Source organism: Hippocampus bargibanti, linkage group LG11 (assembly GCF_051943395.1).
Source record: "Hippocampus bargibanti isolate YZ-2025 linkage group LG11, ASM5194339v1, whole genome shotgun sequence".
Classification (NCBI taxonomy): Eukaryota; Metazoa; Chordata; class Actinopteri; order Syngnathiformes; family Syngnathidae; genus Hippocampus; species Hippocampus bargibanti.
The window spans coordinates 11,017,932-11,036,707 of NC_142744.1; the positions used below are offsets into that span (position 1 = coordinate 11,017,932).

Consider the following 18,776-nt stretch of genomic DNA (forward strand, 5'->3'; position numbering starts at 1 on the left):
GTTGGACTGCCACGACGGCGCAACCTAATCTGCGCCGGACCGCATGAGTCGAATCCCAAGAGGTGAAAAATTAGGTCTGACCGTTCAACCCTCACAGCATCAACTAACACCTGCGAACATAAATGGATGATGACTGCTGCCCCCTCAAGGCTCTTTTCTCCCCTCATCCGGTTGGCAGGCCAGGCCGTCTTTTAGTTGGGGATCACGTCGGTTGTAAGTTACGACCAAAGGTCATCAAGTGGCAGGCTCCGCAGATGTCCACTTGCACAGACCCTCTGCTGTGTCCTGTAAAGATGTTACCGTCAGCTCATGCGTGTGGAATATTAATGCATCCATGTATTTGCAACATAGGAAATATTTTACCATTGTCACTCCCTGACAGTATTCAGTCAAGAAACAGTCTTCTAAATTGACTGATGACCAGAATGAAAATCACGTTGTTTGTGAAAATTACGTTTTATTGCATCAAATAAAAGCAAAAATAAAAACATTTTTTTCATTGTATTTAAAAATGTCTATATTGCCTTGAGCGTTTTGACTGTGGCCATTGAATGTAGTTTTATATAGTGGTTTGTATTCCTGTCACCTGCAATAATATAACTTCCCACCAGTGGCCACAGAACAGTAAACGTAACTGTGGCATTTTATGACTCTCCAAGTTATCGTTTCCTTCGGAGCGCCGTTACAAGCGCGAATCCAAACAAATGACCGCCTCGTGTTGCAAATACACAACAATTTGGTCAATAAATAAAATAAGATATTTTATATATATTTGTGTTTATATATTCGTTTATAATCTCTCTCTCTCTCTCTCTCTCTCTCTCTCTCTCTCTCTCTCTCTCTCTCTCTCTCTCTCTCTCTCTCTCTCTCTCTCTCTCTCTCTCTCTCTCTCTATCTATCTATCTATCTATCTATCTATCTATCTATCTATCTATCTATCTATCTATCTATCTATCTATCTATCTATCTATCTATCTATCTATCTATCTATCTATCTATCTATCTATCTATCTATCTATCTATCTATCTATCTATCTATGAAGGCAGGCAGACATATTTTTATTGTTTTTAATTAAGTGAATACTTGACTGTAGTGTGTAGACAAAGACAACCAGTACACATCTTCCAGCAGTTTGTTGTATGTAAATTGGGCATAAAGTAGTGTTTGTCCCCCTCTAGTGGCGAATACGCTGTATCATTTTATGCCATTGCAAATTATAACCAGAGGAGGCGCAGAAATCTTTTCCTTTCGGCTTTTCCCTTCAGGGGTCGCCACAGCGAATCAATGTCCTCCATCTATCCCGGTTTTGTGCATCCTCTTCTCTCACACCAGCTACCTTCATGTCCTCTTTGACCACATCCATAAACCTCCTCTTCGGTCTTCCTCTCGGTCTCCTGCCTGGCAGTTCAAGGCTCAGCATCCTTCTTCCGATATAGTCTCTCTCCTCTGGACATGTCCAAACCATCTCAGTCTGGCCTCTCTGACTTTTTCTCCAAAGCCTGGAATATGAGTTGTCCCTCTAATGTAATCATTCCTGATCCTATCCAACCTGGTCACTCCCAAAGAAAACCTCAACATCTACAGCTCCGCTACCTTCAGCTCTGCTTCCTGTCTTTTCTTCAGTGGCACTGTCTCCAGTCCAAACATCATGGCTGGTCTCACCACTGTTTTATACACTTTTCCTTTTATCTTAGCTGAAACCCTTCTATCACACATCACACCTGACATTTTTCTCCAGCCCCTCCAGCATATCTGGACACGCTTCTTCACCTCTTTTCCACACTCTCCATTAGTCTGGACAGTTGACCCCAATTACTTAAAATCCTCCACCTTCTTTATCTCTTCTCCTTATAGTATCACTCTTGCACTTGGATCCCTCTCATTCACACACATATATTCCGTCTTGCTGCGACTGATCTTCATTCTCTCCTTTCCAGGGCATATCTCCACATCTCTAGTTTCCCTGCCACTTCTCTATCAGCATTCTTAAAGCAAACACTGCATCTGTCGTACTCTTTTTTGGCATGAAGCCATACTACTGTTCACAAATGTTCACTTCTGCTCTTAGTCTTGCTTCAACTACTCTTTCCCAGAGTTTCATTGTATGGCTCATCAACTTTATTCCTCTGTAGTTAGTACAACTCTGCACATCTCCTTTGTTCTTAAAAACTTCAGGCATCTGTTCACCATCTGAGATCTTGTTGAATAACCCAGTCAGGAACACCACCGCCACCTCTCCAAGACACTTCCATACCTCGATTGGTAAATCATCAGGCCCAAGTGCCTTTCCCCCCTTAATCCTCTTCAGCGCTTCCTCACTTCATCCTTGCTAATGTTTGCTACATCTTGGTCCACAACAGTCACGTCTTCTACTCTTTGTTCCTTCTCATTTTCCTCATTCATCAATTCTTCAAAGTACTCTTTCCATCTCGCCATCACACTACTGGCACCTGTTAATACATTGCCATCTCTATCCTTAATCACCCGAACCTGCTGCAGGTCCTTACCATCTTTGTCTCTCAGTCTCGCCAGCCTGTAAAGATCAGTCTCGCCTTCCTTGCTATCCAGCTGAGCATACAAGTCATCATAGGCCTCTTGTTTGGCCTTTGCCACCTGTACTTTGACCGTGCGCTGCATCTCCTTGTACTGCTGTCTACTCTCGTCCGTCCTCTCAGTGTCCCACTTCTTCTTTGCTAACCTCTTTCTCTGTATACACTCCTGCACCTCCCCATCCCACCACCAAGTCTCCTTTTCTACCTTTCTTCCACTTGATACACCAGGTACTTTCCGACCTGTGTCTCTGATTATATTTGCTGTAGTTTGCCAGTCATCTGGAAGGACCTCTTGCCCACCCAGTGCTTGTCTTACCTCCTTCCTAAATGTCATGCAACACTCTTCCTTTTTCAATTTCCACCATTTTGTCCTCACTTCAGCCTTTGGTTTCTTCATCTTCCTCACTGCCAGCGTCATCCTGCACACCACCAACCTATGCTGTCTGGCTACACTCTCACCAACCACTACTTTGCAGTCATTGATTTTCTTTAGATGGCGCAGTTGACACAAAATGTAGTCTACCTGTGTACTTCTGTCTCCACTCTTATAGGTCACCATATGTTCGTGTCTCCTCTGAAAGAAAGTATTCACAATAGCCATTTCCATTCTCTTAGCAAAGTCAACCACCATCTGTCCTTCCGCGTTCCTCATCTGGAGTCCAAACCTGCCCATCACCTCCTCATCACTTTGTTTCCTGCGCCAACATGTCCATTGAAGTCTCCACCAATTACAACCCTCTCACCTCTCGGGATGTTCTGTATGACTTCATCAAAGTCCAACCAAAATTTCTCCTTCTCCGCCAGCTCACATCCTACTTGTGGGGCATACCCACAAACCACATTGATCATCACACCGTTCAATTTATAGCTTCGGGCTCATCATTCTATCTGATACTCTTTTTACTTCTGAGACATTCCTAACAAACTCCTCTTTTAAGATAACCCCAACTCCATTTCTCTTTCTGTCTTCACCATGATAGAACAACTTAAACCCTGACCCTAAGCTTCTAGCCTTGCTCCCTTTCCACCTGGTCTCCTGGACACACAGTATGTCTACCTTCCTTCTCTGCATTATGTCAACCAGCTGTCTACCTTTACCTGTCATTGTTCCTACATTCAAAGTTCCTACTCTTAGTTCCATACTCCTGGCGTTCCATTTCTCTCTTTTCCTCCGGGCACACATCCCTCCTCTCCTTCTTCGACCAACAGTAGTCCATTTTCCACTGGCACCCTGAAGGTCAACAGTACCAATGGCAGCCGTTGTTAACCCGGCCCTCGACCGATCCGGTATGGGATTCAGAGGTTTGATTCGCATATTTGTTTTGGCATTTTTTTTTTACATCGGATGCCCTTCCTGACACAACCCTCTGTATTTATACAATACACAATAAGACACTGGCTTGTGCCCCCTTGTGGCTACATTGGAGGAGGCACAGAAATGAATGTCATAAATAGTACATGTGTAAAAATACAATAAGTATTCTCTCTTAAGGAATCGCGTTTGCGGTACCCGAATTCTCTTTAGGACAGAATTTCCTTATGTGGGGATTTATGATAATGCACGTGCTGCATGAACGTGTAAATAAATGTATGGTGGAATGCATGTGTTATGTATAAACATAAATAAATATATAATGTTATCAAATAGTCATTAAAAAAAGTGTAAAGACGTTTTTATTTCATGCATAAGTTTATTTTTCACTTCACTACTTCACTACTGTACAAAAAGCATGCTAGATACGCAATCCATGAACCCAATGATAAAATTACAAGCCATCAATGAGCTGTAACGTTTGTGATGTAATATAGGGAAATGACATGCCCATTTCATGGTAAGATCAGAGCATTGTCATCAAACGGTGAATATAGTTTTGCTTTTTTGATTGTTGCTGTGCTGATGACCATTTTGTGTTTGGGAGCCTTTTACTGAGCAAGTTGCTTGTTCTGTAGCCACAAAGGGACATAAGTCTTCTTGTGCCGGTCCCAAGCCCGGATAAATACAGAGGGTTGTGTCAGAAAGGGCATTCGACGTAAAAGCTGGGCCAAAACAAACATGCGTATCATACCTCTGAAGATGGATAGGGCCGACACGACCAGTCAGACTTTAGTTCGCTGACGAAGCCTCTTGGATAGGAGGCGAAACGTCCGAAACCTTCAAATTTGTACAGATGACGGCTGAAGAAACCTTCTCATCGATGGACCACTCCTGTACGACTGAGAGCTTGCACAGACGTCTGAAGATGGAGGTTACTGATTCGCTGTGGCGCGCCCTTGAAGGGAAAAGCCGAAAGGAAAAGAAGAAGAATAATATGATTTGAATGTAAAATTTGGAACAATATTTGTTTTAAACACAGAATATTGGATTTAGATTTGTTTCAGCCAATAATTTCTTAAACAAAAATCTTATTGTGCATTTTACTTCTTTCTTTCTTTATTTTATTATTATTTTTTTGTTGCAATAATTCTTTATAATCCAACTGGTCAGTCAACCAGATTAAAGAACAAAACAGGTAGGATACTGCCTGTGGGCCATACATTGCAAACAGCGAAATACACACACACACAGTGTCAATAGATGATGTGTCCTGACCACAGGTGTGTGGTCACATAATTGCTCCCATACACGAACAGCACGGCGTCATGAAGTTTCTGTGTGTGACCCGCCAAATGAAACTCCCGCCATTGTTTGGCTACCACACAAAGAACATTCCCACCCTCGCACACACCAGCAACCCCTGTAGCATCCGCACATGGAGACAGTGTCACTTGTTTACTCATCTATTCATGTTGACTGTGCGGATTTGTGAGGCTAATGTGTCGTGTGTTAGGAGGTCGCTGAGGAGCTAACTGCTCGTGAACATTTACTAATCTCCCTTTTATCAATAGCTGGAGGTCAAAAAGACGGTCGAGTGGTGCAACATGACAGAGGAGGCTTTTGTTAATGCTTCCTTTCCAGATCTGAAGGAACTGGAAAATAGAGTTGGTCGTAAAATCCCTGAAAGTCTTCTGCTTTGGGTGAAGAATGCTGCCGAATCTGAAGACGGTGGGATAGAGGACCAAAACTGCCTTTTTAGTGATTATTTTGCCAACAAATTGAGCAACCTCAAACAAGAGATGGTAAGGAAGATTTTCTTTAATTTCTTAGTAAATTCGCATATCTGTTTCAATTTTAATTTGGCTATGTTATTTAGCACCCTCAAAAACAAAATGGCGCAAATAGAATGGCATGATCCTAAAAAAAATGTCAGTCTTAAAAAAAAACAAAATAAATTAAAGAACACAAACATGTTCCATTTTGAATGCCGCGACTGTAATCTAACTGCCGTATTTACTGTGCATTCAGAGGTGGATGCGTTCAGCAGACGTGAGGATTCTATGCCAGCTGGTTGCCGTGCACCAGTGTATAGAGTCCATGCATTGGCTCTTAATGGAGCAAAGCACCTCGGCAAGTCATGACAGCAGCCCCGCAGGAAGTATCGGCAGCCTGGTGACAGTGGAGGAGCGTTCACACTTCCAATCTCCATGCAGGTGCAGTATTTGGAGATATTCATCAAAACCTTATAATTTTATTTCAATTAATTTCAATGGGGGGCGGGTTGATTTGAGATGCTAAGGAAAATTATTTGGAGCATGACCTCGTACATATTAGCTCCTTCAACTGTGCCTTGGTTTTGGCATCTTACGCTGCATTTAAAGGACAACCGACGTCTCCGGACAGGTTGTGTCCATAATTTGTAAAATGGCTTCAAATGACTTAGACTGAGCGTATTTTAAAAAGATTCCACCGCATATAGCTATATTTTACGTTTTAAGACTCGTGCTGAATATTCAGGAAGTTGTTTTTGCGTTGGTGACGAGTCCGTACGTGATGTCACTAAAGGAACGCCCCCTGACCAAAAAAAAGACACATTGTAGCAGTCCTTCCATCACGTCAATGTATTTTGCTGTATTGTTTGGTCTGAAAACCTTGTGTTGTACCCAAAAGCCGCCAGAAGAGGGTGTCCAAGCTCTATATAAGGAATTTATCAGCCTGTGGAAACGGAGGTGGCCACAGGAGGTCGCCATTTTGTGCCTCTTTTCTGGTGATCGTTTCTCCCCAATGTTGCCTCAAAATGGCATGGAATAAATATTTTAATCGATTGCAAACATGTATGCTTTCCTCTTCAGAACTATTTGAATCATATTCATAACTGGAGGTGTAACAAGAACGCATATTCTCCGAATCTGAAGCGATTGTTTTGATTCTCAAGCAATGCAAGACGTCTTGGCGTGACGTCACAAACGGGGGGCAGGACTTTCTGAAAATGCCCAATTCGCAGCTCAAAAAAAAGATTCCACCGCATATAGCTATATTTTAAAGGACAACCGACGTCTCCGGACAAGTTGTATCCATAATTTGTAAAATGGCTTCAAATGACTTCTACTGGGCGTATTTTAATAAGATTCCACTCCATATAGCTATATTTTACGTTTTAAGACTCACGCTGAACATTCAGGAAGTCTTGTTTTGAGTTGGTGATGAGTCCGTACGTGACGTCAGAAAAGGACCGCCTCCTGACCATAAAAAAGACGCATTGTAGCGTCTTTCCATGACGTGAATGTATTTTGCTGAGCTTTTTTTTTTTCGAAAACTTTGTGTTACACCCAAAAACCGCCAGCAGAGGGAGTCCAAGCTCCATTGCAGGAATTTATCAGCCTGTGGAAACAGGCTGATTCATTCCTCACAGGAGCTGGTCACCATTTTTCTGCCACTTTTGTGGTACGTTACATTGCAGTCCAGATGCCTCAAAATGACACGGAAGGACTTCTTTAATCGATGGCAAATATGTATGCTTTCCTCTTCAGAACTATTTGAATTATATTCATGACTGGATGTGTAACAAGAAAGCATATTCTCCAAATCTGAAGCCATTGTTTTGATTCACAAGCAATGCAAGACATCTTGGCGTGACGTCACGAAAGGGGGGGCACTTTCTGAAAATGCCCAATTCGCAGCTCAATTTTTTGCAGATTTTGGACATTTTAAGTAATTTTTATTGGTGTTTTGCATTTGAATAAAAATATCATACTGCGTGTTTTGGGTATTGTAGATGCTATAAAACGTTTTTCTGATGTCAGTTAAAAAACAAAAAAGTGACGTCGGTTGCCCTTTAAGTTTTAAGACTGGCGCTGAATATTCCGGAAGTCTTGTTTTTGAGTTGGTGACGAGTCCTCACCCTACGTCACTAACACCCCTGACCGAAAAAAGGACACATTGTAGCAGTCCTTCCATCATGTCAATGCATTTTGCTGAACTTTGTTTGGTCTGAAAACTTCGTGTAGCACCAAAAAGAGGCAGAAAATGACGACAAAGTCAAAGACAAAATCAGCCCGTTTCCATGGGCTGATTAATTCCTTACACGGACCTTTGTTGCCATCTTCTGCCTCTTTTTGGTGCTACATTTCCCGCCCCCAGGTACCTCAAAATGGCACGGAATAAATTATTTAATCAATTGCAAACGTGTATGCTTTCCTCTTCAGAACTATTTGAATCATATTCAAAACGATGTGTAACAAGAAAGCATATTCTCCGAATCTGAAGCCATTGTTTTGATTCTCCAGCAAGGCAAGATGTCTTGGCGTGACGTCACGAACTGGGGGCGGGACTTTCTGAAAATGCCCAATTCGCAGCTCAATTTTTTGGTAGATTTTGGACACTTTAAGTCATTTTTATTGGTGTTTTGCATTTGACTAAAAATATCAGCCTGCGCGTTTTGGGTATTTTAGATGTTATAAAACGTTTTTCTGATGTCAGTTAGGAAACAAAAAAGCGATGTCGGTTGTCCTTTAAGATTATGTGCTCCTCATTCTCTGACAGGGACATTCCAAAGTCAATGTACCCCAAAGATTTGCCTGATAGTCAAGTACCATCAGATCCATTGAACGCTAACAGTGACCACACACAGCAACAGAGCTGTACTGAAAATTCAAGACAAGAGGACACCCCATCCACAGACTGTTCAGCTAAGATCAACATCCAAGTGTCCCAACTACAGGATTCAAAAGCTCACCCTTCACAGGACCAGAAGGAGGATGTTGACCCAGCTAAAAAAGTTCAACTTAGCTCTCATAGTTTTGACCTTATTGAAATGTCACAAGAGACCAAACAAACCCATGACAGTATAGCAGAAGAGGAGAAAATGGTGGCGGTTTTGTTTGCGTATGATGCCCAGTGGTGCTGGATAGAGTCACAGGATGATGTGACATTTTTATGATCGGTCATGAGTACTCAAATACATGCCTCTGTAATATGCGCCTATTTTTGGTGCATATTTTAAAAAAACATGTATTGTCATGAGTAAATGAATATACTGTAAACGCGATTTTAATTTCGCACTTGTTTTTCAACAAATTATTACAAATCACAATATTTGAATTATTGAATGATAGTTTGAATTTGTACTGTTGATGAGCTTGTTGTGGCAATTAATCATAGTTCATTTTATTCTGAACTTCGTGGTTAAAATACAGAGACTGATTCGGTCCTCACTGAACATACAAATAATCCTCATCACGCACGCATTCATGACTTTAATATTACTTCGTCAGTAAATAATTTAACAATAGTATTAAGCAATAATTTTGAGACAAGACGGTTTTGTCCTACTGAATATATCCTCGTCGAATCAAATTTGTCCGAAGTCGACAGTGTCTGCGTGGAAGAATGAGAATGACTAGAGAATGAACCCGGAAGTGGAGCGGACATACAACCTTGCCCAATAAACCAGCTTGACATTGAGGTTTGGTCGAAGCGACGATGTAATGCTTCCGACAGCCGGGACGGGAACATGGCACTTTATTTTTTCATTTTCTTGGCCCTCGCAAAGGCGACATTTGGAAACGGTAAGCTCAACATTATTTCGTGGGAGCCGACGAAACGTTAGCTCGTTGGCTAAGCTCCAAGGGGACAAGTGCATAATCAAAACAGGGTGCTGCTGACTACTCAGTTTAAAATAGTGACTTTTTTTAAGGTTTAGCATATGTATTTGCCACACCGTGTTTAAAAAAGTTGAATCATTTTGTTAAATGATCACGATGAAACGATTTTAAAGTGAGTGATCTTAACAGTTTACAAACTCAGTGCTTGTCACATCATTTTATGTATTACCTTGAGTGTTGTCACCTGAATACTATGTATGTTACATAACACCCCAACACTTCACATGTAAACACATCACAGAGGTCGGGGAGGTGACATTCGTGTCAGACTTCTCATCCAAGTCAGCTCAAAAGTTGTCCAAGTATGATTGGTTTGGCAACGCCAGGTTGCAAAGGTTTCATATACCAGATGACACTGCCATCGCCAGCTGGAACTTCACCATCAACAAGGGTCACAGCTTTGACTGCAGAGAGCTGAATGTCTCAATGTAAGACTGTGTGTTATTTATTCTCTCGACTTCTGCCATTGCTTAGCGCAATTCTCTCATGTATTTTTTTTTCTTCGTAGCCACATACGACACGGAGCTCCTCCGGTAATAAACCCAACAGGCACAGCTTTTTCAAACATGACACTGTGGACGCCTGCTTACTCCCTTATAGTCCCAGTGACCTCGCTTACCTCAGTAACATTTAACTTAACGAATCCTGCACCGGGGGAATGGTTTGTTGCCTCTCACTTGCCCAAAAATGATGGACGCATTCAACAGAAGGTCAGCACACATCTTGTGTTGTCTTGTACACATTGTCATAACTTTTTTTTCTGTCTAATGTGCAACTCATCATCATGCCGAAAGGTATTTCTAGTGTTTTGTTTACCATATTGAGCTATGTGAGAGGATTTTTGTGTTATTTTTGTAAGGCTGACCTGTTCCACCAGAACAATTAGTTGATAGACTGGCTGGTCGGCATTAATGTCAATTAAAACACTTGGCAGTCTCCTCTCAGCTGGTATATATTGCAACACCTCCTCATTTTGTTTGTTTCTTATTATTCTTCAGGGCTTCCCATCGTGTTCCTACTTTTTCAAGCCTCAGCTGTCCACCAGGAGGGTGATTGACACACCTATTATACAGTCGGGAATCAAGCTGAAAAATCAGACGGCCGCTCCAAACAAACCCGCACGCCTTAAGTATGAAGTCAGCGTGTGTTGAAGTGTGGCCATTTCGCCAGTGTTCATGTACTGCGTGTTTGTTTGCTTAGGTTGTATGTTCCAAAGTTTTCCTCGTCTCTCTCCGTCACTGTGGATGGATGTTCGACAGGAGAGGCAGCGGGAAGTGGAAACTGTTCTGTGGCTCTCAGCCTGGGCTCAAACACTCTGCATCGCAATCCCGCAAGAGTTAACTGCTATGGTCTCAGGTGTTCTGTTTCTCTTGCCAACCCGCCTTGGGACACCTGGTTACGTGTCATCGTGGAGAGCATTCGGGACAACCAAACAGTGTTTTTTAACATTGAATCACACTACTCAGGTAATATTCGCAAATGCCATGTCCAGACACTTCCCAACTTACAAACATTAGAGTTACGAAAAACGGTACATACGAGCACTTTTGCGGGTGTGTCATAAAAATGTTTGGACAGAGATGCTGTAAGTTAGATTTTGTATTGCACGCCTTTTTCCGGCTGAGCTCGCTTACGATTGGCTGCGTAGAGGATCTGTGCGAGGAGGAAATCCCTCTTTCCAGTTTACGCTCCAGGAGGACACGATGCATAACAAAAAGTAATGGCCGCTGGCACATCAGAATCAGAAAGCCTTAAATAGTCCCACAATGGGGTAATGTGCAGTCCACAGCAGCAATTTGAAAGGGGGAAAAAAACAAAAACTATACATAATTGAGTAACTGCGTGCCAGCAGCTTCAGTAATGGCTTACTGAAGACTTAAGGATCTATGTCGTCGTACTACAGTAGGTGTGAATTTATTTTACGACTGTTAGAGCGTCCGTGTTTTTGTACTTCCCCGTTCAGTGTTTGACCTAAACATACATTCCATTAAAAAATATTGCATTGAAGCAACTTACGAACAAATTCACCTTACGAACGACCGATCAGAACGTATCTCGTTTGTAAGGTGGGGAGCACAGTGTTATGAACTTTGATGTGACTGGTCTTTCTCCTACTGGGTGTCCCCAGAGAGGGTGAGAGTTGTATCAAATAGTAAAAACAACAAGTGCTGGATTTCAACAAAAATTGGATCATTTTGGGTGACCGACAAAAAAACTACCACTGGCTGAGCAAAATCAATACGCACAATTATCGATTATTATTAATTATCGCGTCTTGGAAATGAAGTAGATTTACGTGGGACAGGAGATGTGAGAGAGTCTCTTTTCATCAATGGATGTAACAGCTTCGCGTTAGCTTTCAACATTTAGCTTGTACTAAACATGCACATTCCACCATGACGTCCCTGATCCACCGCTGAAAATGACGCTTTGATCCTCTCCTCTTTCATTGAGAACTGCTTCATGTCACAAAGGGGGTACAGCAAGTGGTGAAGAATGAATGACTGTGTCTTTGTATTGTCATATTATTTGTTATTTAGTTTAGTTTTGTGTTTTTGACTTAGAGATGGCGCCGCGAGAGTAGCTGCCTTTCCAGCAGCTCCTGAATTTTGTTTTTCTACTTCTTTCCTTTCCTCTTCCTTTCATAACTTTGCTGCTGTGAAATGTAAATTTCTCCTTTGCGAGACAAATAAAGGTATATTCAATTCAATCCAATCATCCAACAAAGATGGTGCAGAAAGTGCTTATGATTGAATGACTGGCTCTTGTGTCTTTTGTGTTGTGTCACATTATTTATTTAGTTTTTGTTGTTGTTTTGACCTCAAGATGGCACCGCAAGAGTGGCTGCCTTTACAGCAGGCCCTGTATTTTGTTTTTCTATTTCTTCCTTTCCTTTTATCTTACTTTTATCACTTTGCTGCTGTGAAACGTAAATTTCTCCACTGTGAGACTAGTAAAGGTTAATCCAACTAATTTCTCACTGTGTTTCAGTGCAGTGCAAGCCGAAAAGCATCGGGCTTACAGCCGACGATGGCGGCGGTCTCCGTCGCAACAACTCTACCTCAACAAGCAACAGCTTCAACATGGAGATAGAGAGCGTGGCTTTCGCCAATCAATCTCGACGGTCGTATTTGTTGCCTTCGGCGTGCGTATGGAGCATCCCAATCCTATCTGAGGAGGGCGATGTTCTGTCACTCCTATTCACTCCAGTCACCGGACCCAATGTCAGCGTCAGGGCGAGTCACCCCACACTCCTTACATACCCTCTGCCTGCCCAAGCCACCGGCGGGACGCTCAACCTGCAGCTCGCATTCAACATGGTAAGTGTTCGAAAATTCCACCATCTGGTTTATGCATGAGGAAAGTCTTGGCTTTGATTTGCTTTGTAGAATAATAGCGCCCCGGGAAACAACAGCACTGTGGTGGCCTGCTTCACCCCCCAAGCGCCAATCCTCCATCTTAGCAACTCTCTACAATGCCACACAGGTACATTGAAATGTGCAATTATAAATGAAATTTATTATTATTATTATTATTATTATTATTATTATTATTATTATTATTATTAACACCCGTGTGTGCGGGAGTGAGTGATGGTGGTGGGGGGGGGGGGTGAAACAGACTCATGTCAAAGGCGTGCCAAGTGGTACCGTGAATTTGATTTCACCTGAAGATTTACCTGAAGATTTACCTGAAGACCCTTCTGTTCGCTTCTGCAGATTTGTTTGAAGGCTACGGCATGAACGTAAGCAGCACTTTTCCCAAAGCTCTCATCCGGCTGCCTTTTCCTGTTTCGGGAATTTGGTACCTCACCCTGCAACTCAAATGCGACAGGTAAATAGAAGTCGTGTTCCTTTGGAGACGGGAAATAATGGCAATACAATTTTGAAAATAATTTGGGCATTTTGGCGTTGCGAGACATTATTCTTTTGTCAAAAGGACTGTAATATATGGGGGAAGCTGCAGCATAACTTTTTGTGTGTCTGCAACAGCGATTGCGACAATGTGTCGACCGTGTACGTGGAGCCAAAAGTTTCCGTCACTGCATGCATCGATGGCTGTGGCTCATTTGGCGAATGCCGACTGCTCAGATCCTCCAGCTACCTGTACAGTTCCTGTGTGTGCACGTCTGGTACGACAGAACGGAAACAAAAACAAAAAAAACATATTCCTCGCACTGCATTTTGAAACTTTCCAAACTGCAAAACTATTTTTTGACATATGTCAAGTTGAAATGATACAGCCACCAATTTGTTTGCTCTGTTCTTGTAATATGAAGACTGTAGTATGACGACTGTAATATGATGACAGTAATATGACTGTCATATGATGACCGTAATGTCACCACTGTAATACGACCGCTACAATATGACTGCTGTAAAACACCACTGTAATATGACCGCTGTATTTATTACAGCAGTCATATTACAATGGGCATAATATGACCACTCTAATATGATGACTGTATGACCACTGTAATATGAATATTGTAATATGACCACTGTCATATGACCGCTGTAATACAGGGTGACCAAAAAAAATGGGACCCAACGCTAATTAGGCCCCATTTTTTAGTGTTTTGTTCAAATGAAACTTTGGTCATAACTAGTTTACTGTATTCAAAACATCATGTGGAAACACTTGGGTCTTTGGCCAGTTTTTCTCCGTTTTACAGCATATGTTCTATATGGCCTCCATTTAGCTCCGTGCATTTCTTGAGACGCAGCACAAAGTTGTCCATGACGTTCTTACAGACTGAATTGGTCCATTGACTCGTCGCTCGTGAGCAAGTTCTGGTTCCAGGAAGACGGAGCATGTTCTCACACCTCAAACCTGTCCCGAGATTGGCTGAAAGAGAACTTCGAAGGCCGAGTGATCAGTCTCAAGACTGATTTTGAGTGGGCCCCCCATAGCCCGGACCTAAACCCCCCAGATTTTTTTTCGTTTGGGCTATACAGAGAAACCCAGAAGCATCACGGAACTCAAGTAAGCCATCAGGGAAGAAATGAGAGCTATTACCAATTCTGTCTGTAAGAACATCATAGGCAACTTTGTGCTGCGCCTCAAGAAATGCACAGAGCGAAATGGAGGCCATGTAGAACATATGCTGTAGAATGCAGAAAAACAGGCCAAAGACCCGAGTGTTTTGATGTGATGTTCAAAGTCAGCTTTATTGTCAAATATGCTAATATGCATGATATACAGCACAGATGAAATTACTGTCCTCTCGGACCCAGCATGCAAGGCACTTATGACTTTAAGAAACATAACAAACATGAAATGCATATTATTTGCATATTATATATATTGGGCGGCTCGGTAGTCGAGTGGTTAGCACACCGGCTTCACGGTGCAGAGGTCGCCGGTTCGGGTCCCGCCCCGGCCTCCCTGTGTGGAGTTTGCATGTTCTCCCCGGGCCCGTGTGGGTTTTCTCCGGGTCCTCCCACATTCAAAAAACATGCAGGCAGATTGAACACTCCAAATTGTCCCTCGGTGTGAGTGTGAGAGTGACTGTTGTACGTCTTTGTGTGCTCACTGTGATATGACAACTCTAATATGATGGCTATAATATGTCGACTGTAAAATGACCACTGTAATATGTCAACTCTAATATGAAAACTGTAATATGGCCACTGTAATATGTCAACTCTAATATGAGAACTGTAATATGGCCACTGTAATATGACCACTGATACATGGGAAGAGCTCCTAGAAAAAAAAGTTACTAATTAAATAGCAATATTATGGGAATCGTCATAATTTGGTTCCTTTGTTGATGCGTTTAGGTTGGAAGGGTTGGAGCTGCACCGACAACTCGACAGCTCTGTCGTTGACCAACCAAGTCATAGCCACTCTACTGCTCACGCTCAGTAACCTCAGCTTCCTGCCGGTTATCGCGTTGGCCATCAGACGCCATTACTTCACAGAGGCGTCCGTTTACCTCTTCACCATGTTCTTTTCTATGGTAACACAAAAACTTGGTCGATCGTGATCAACTTGAGCTGCTATTTGACAATTTTCTTTTGCATGCTAACAGTTCTACCACGCCTGTGACCAGCCCAGTACTGCCGCTTTATGCATCATGACTTACGACACCCTCCAGTACTGTGACTTCCTGGGGTCTGTCTGTTCCATATGGGTCACTGTTTTGTCCATGGCCCGCATGAAGAAATCAGTGAAATATGTAAGACCTTCTATTGTTGTGTTGCAACGTAATATTTATTTTCCACAGCTATTTAAGACGTGGTTTGTGCTTCTTTGTTTATGCGGACGTAGACTCTGTTTCTTCTTGGGACTCTGCTCATCGCCATGTCACTGCAGCTGGACCGCCGAGGTCTGTGGAACCTGGCAGGCCCTATCCTTTCCGCCCTAATCATCATGGCCGCCGTTTGGGTAAGACGTGCACGGCAGCCGGTCATGACTTTCGTGATAAAGGTCAACCGACACCTCCGGACAAGTTGCACCCATAATTTGTAAAATCACTTCAAATTACTTTTACTGAGCGCATTTTACAAAGATTCCACCGCAAATAGCTATACAGTAAAGTCTCGTTATATCGATATCGGATATATCGATAGTCCCGGTTATATCGATACTATTTCTATGCACGCACGGAGAAAATTACATGCAAACAGGGTCGGATATATCGATAGTCCCGGTTATATCGCTATTTTTTCGGGCTCCCTTGAATATCGATATAACGAGACTTTACTGTATTTTACGTTTTAAGACTCGCGCTGAATATTCAGGAAGTCTTGTTTTCGAGTTCATAACGATGCCCGAAGTGACTTCACATTCATAACGCCCCTGACCAAGAAAGTGACACACAATGTATTTTGGGTACTTTTTTTTGTCTGAAAACACTGTGTTGATCACGAAATTAGAAAGAAAACTACACAATTAACGCAATGGTGAATCGTTGTGTGTCGCAGCCAATTTCATATACTGGACAAAATGCGCCATCTTGTGCATTTTCTGGGCGCTACATCGGAGTCTAGCTCTTTACCAGTTTCATCGCTATCCGTTGCACCCAAAAGCCGCCAGAAGAGGGTGTCCAAGCTCCATATAAGGAATTTATCAGCCTGTGGAAACGGAGGTGGCCACATGAGGTCGCCATTTTGTGCCTCTTTTCTGGTGATCCGTTTCTCCCCAATGTTGCCTCAAAATGGCACAAAAAATTATTTAATCGATTGCAAACATGTATGCTTTCCTCTTCAGAACTATTTGAATCATATTCGTAACTGGATGAGTAACAAGAAAGCATCTTCTCTGAATCTGAACTCTTTGAAGCCATTGTTTTGATTCTGGAGCAAGGCAGTGTGTGACCCATAGTGACGTCATGAACAAGGGGGCGGGACTTTTGGAATCTTCCCAGTTTCGAGCTCATATGTGGCAGTTTTGTGACACTTTAAGTCATTTTTATTGGTGTTTTGCATTTGACTAAAATTATCAGCCTGTGTGTTTTGGGTATTTTAGATTCTATAAAACGTTTTTCTGATGTCAGTTAGGAAAGAAAAAAAATGGTGTCGGTTGTCCTTTAAGCATAAATTGAAAGATGAGTCAGGAAGGGCATCCGACGTAAAAGCTGGGCCAAAACAAACATGCGTATCATACCTCTGACGATGGAGGTTACTGATTCGCTGTGGCGACCCCTTCAAGGGAAAAGCCGAAAGGAAAAGAAGAAAAGTGATTCACTTGAACCTTGGTAAAAGCCTTGGAAGCTTCTGAGTTTCGCCGATGGTCCATTAGGACTTAGTTTGTCTTCACGTTCTCTGATTGACAGGTGTACCGAGGAATTAAGCGTCATCAATGTTACCCACCTTCCTGGCAGAGATGGGTCTTCTACCTCATACCAGGAATACTCTGCGCATTCGTCGGACTGAGTTTGTACATTTTTGCTGAAACAGAGGACAACTACCAGTACACGCATTCAATTTGGCACATCCTCGTGGCTTCCGCTGTACTATTCCTGCTCCCGCCCCGCGAAAGGAGTTTGACTGACGTCAACTGGACCGCAGGATGGTGGCCCGATTGGATGTGGCGCTGGACTCCTCAAATTTGTGGGTATACACTATGCCAGAATAGCAAAGATGAACGCCACACTGTCATGTGACACCGACGCTGTCATTCTGTCAAAACTGCTGCAATACTTAAATGAGATGCACTTTTTAAAAAATGATATATTCATTCCATTGCCTCCTGATCCTGCCTTGCGATAAGACATAAATTCAGGAAGCCCGACCAGAGGTTTGTCCACATTGATTGTGTAGCTCTTTTATGAATATATTTGGTAGTCAAAATAATATATTCTCCTAATATTTTAAATTCTGTTGGGACAGGCTCTCTGCCACTCTGAAACATCAATCACTTTTGTGATTCATGGGCATTTTGTTGACCTTTTACTCGAAGGAAAGTTGAATGTAAATGCATGTGCTCTCAGGTTGTGCTCATAAGTTTACAAACGCTTGGGGTATGTAATGAGCACAACTGTGCATGTGCCGCCATATTTTTCCAAGTACTGTGTTTTTGTTTCTTACAGCGTTGTTATTCCAGAGTTTCTTTTATCTAAATTATAACCACTCTTTTTTTCACCACACATTTTCCTCCGATGTTCAAATCAATCATTTGTTCATTGAAGTCAACGTATTTACTTTTTGTATATGTGTGATTCACAAATAGCAAATATAAATCTGGACTCAACAACATTGTGTGTTTGTTTGGATTGTTTTGGTCACTCAGATTTTTAAAAAATACCTATGGAGGTGAGGACTTTAAGTCATTCAAATATTAGTTTCTCTTGTTGTTCCACGCACATTCGTTTGTGACGATGATGAAATGAGAAATGGAGAAAAGCAGATTATCCTAATCCTTAGAAATGCGAAAAGCGCTAAAACACGTTTGTCGCATGGATGTTCCTGCAGGCCTTGACTCCATTAATAAAATTGATATGCACTCATCAGGTCCTATTAAGCTGGAGAAATGTTGAACGTTGTATCGCTGATGAGTTTCTTGTTCACAGTTGAGGCCGCTTGCAAAGCAGCTGAAAAAGTGCAAGATCTACTTGTAAGAGCCCACACATTTGAAGGCAGTTTTACTTGATTTAGCAGTTTGCTGTGGCCATCCATTTTCACAAAAGATGGTGTTTGTTAAAGGTCCCTGTTCTATTTAAGGGGCGATAACATAAACTCAACTATTCTAACCCTTTAAACTTGACCGACGGCGGTCAGTAGAGGGAGTTGGTGAGC

The 18,776-nt window shown here is 42.3% G+C and overlaps 2 protein-coding genes across 2 annotated transcripts; both read left to right on the forward strand.

The window, feature by feature from the left end:
- The first annotated feature begins 5,318 nt into the window (after nucleotides 1-5,318).
- Nucleotides 5,319-9,111, forward strand: LOC148891552 (uncharacterized). Its single transcript, XM_089007647.1, has 3 exons — nucleotides 5,319-5,670; nucleotides 5,897-6,081; nucleotides 8,411-9,111. Exons 1-3 carry the CDS (start codon nucleotides 5,473-5,475, stop codon nucleotides 8,805-8,807), a joined length of 780 nt encoding a protein of 259 aa, XP_088863773.1. The 5' UTR covers nucleotides 5,319-5,472; the 3' UTR covers nucleotides 8,808-9,111.
- A 140-nt stretch (nucleotides 9,112-9,251) lies between these two features.
- On the forward strand, nucleotides 9,252-18,234 carry pgap6 (post-glycosylphosphatidylinositol attachment to proteins 6). Its single transcript, XM_089007642.1, has 13 exons — nucleotides 9,252-9,435; nucleotides 9,773-9,959; nucleotides 10,040-10,241; nucleotides 10,530-10,660; nucleotides 10,732-10,997; nucleotides 12,523-12,851; nucleotides 12,921-13,017; nucleotides 13,251-13,365; nucleotides 13,524-13,663; nucleotides 15,318-15,496; nucleotides 15,569-15,715; nucleotides 15,808-15,924; nucleotides 17,315-18,234. Exons 1-13 carry the CDS (start codon nucleotides 9,381-9,383, stop codon nucleotides 17,642-17,644), a joined length of 2,295 nt encoding a protein of 764 aa, XP_088863768.1. The 5' UTR covers nucleotides 9,252-9,380; the 3' UTR covers nucleotides 17,645-18,234.
- The last annotated feature ends 542 nt before the right edge of the window (nucleotides 18,235-18,776 follow it).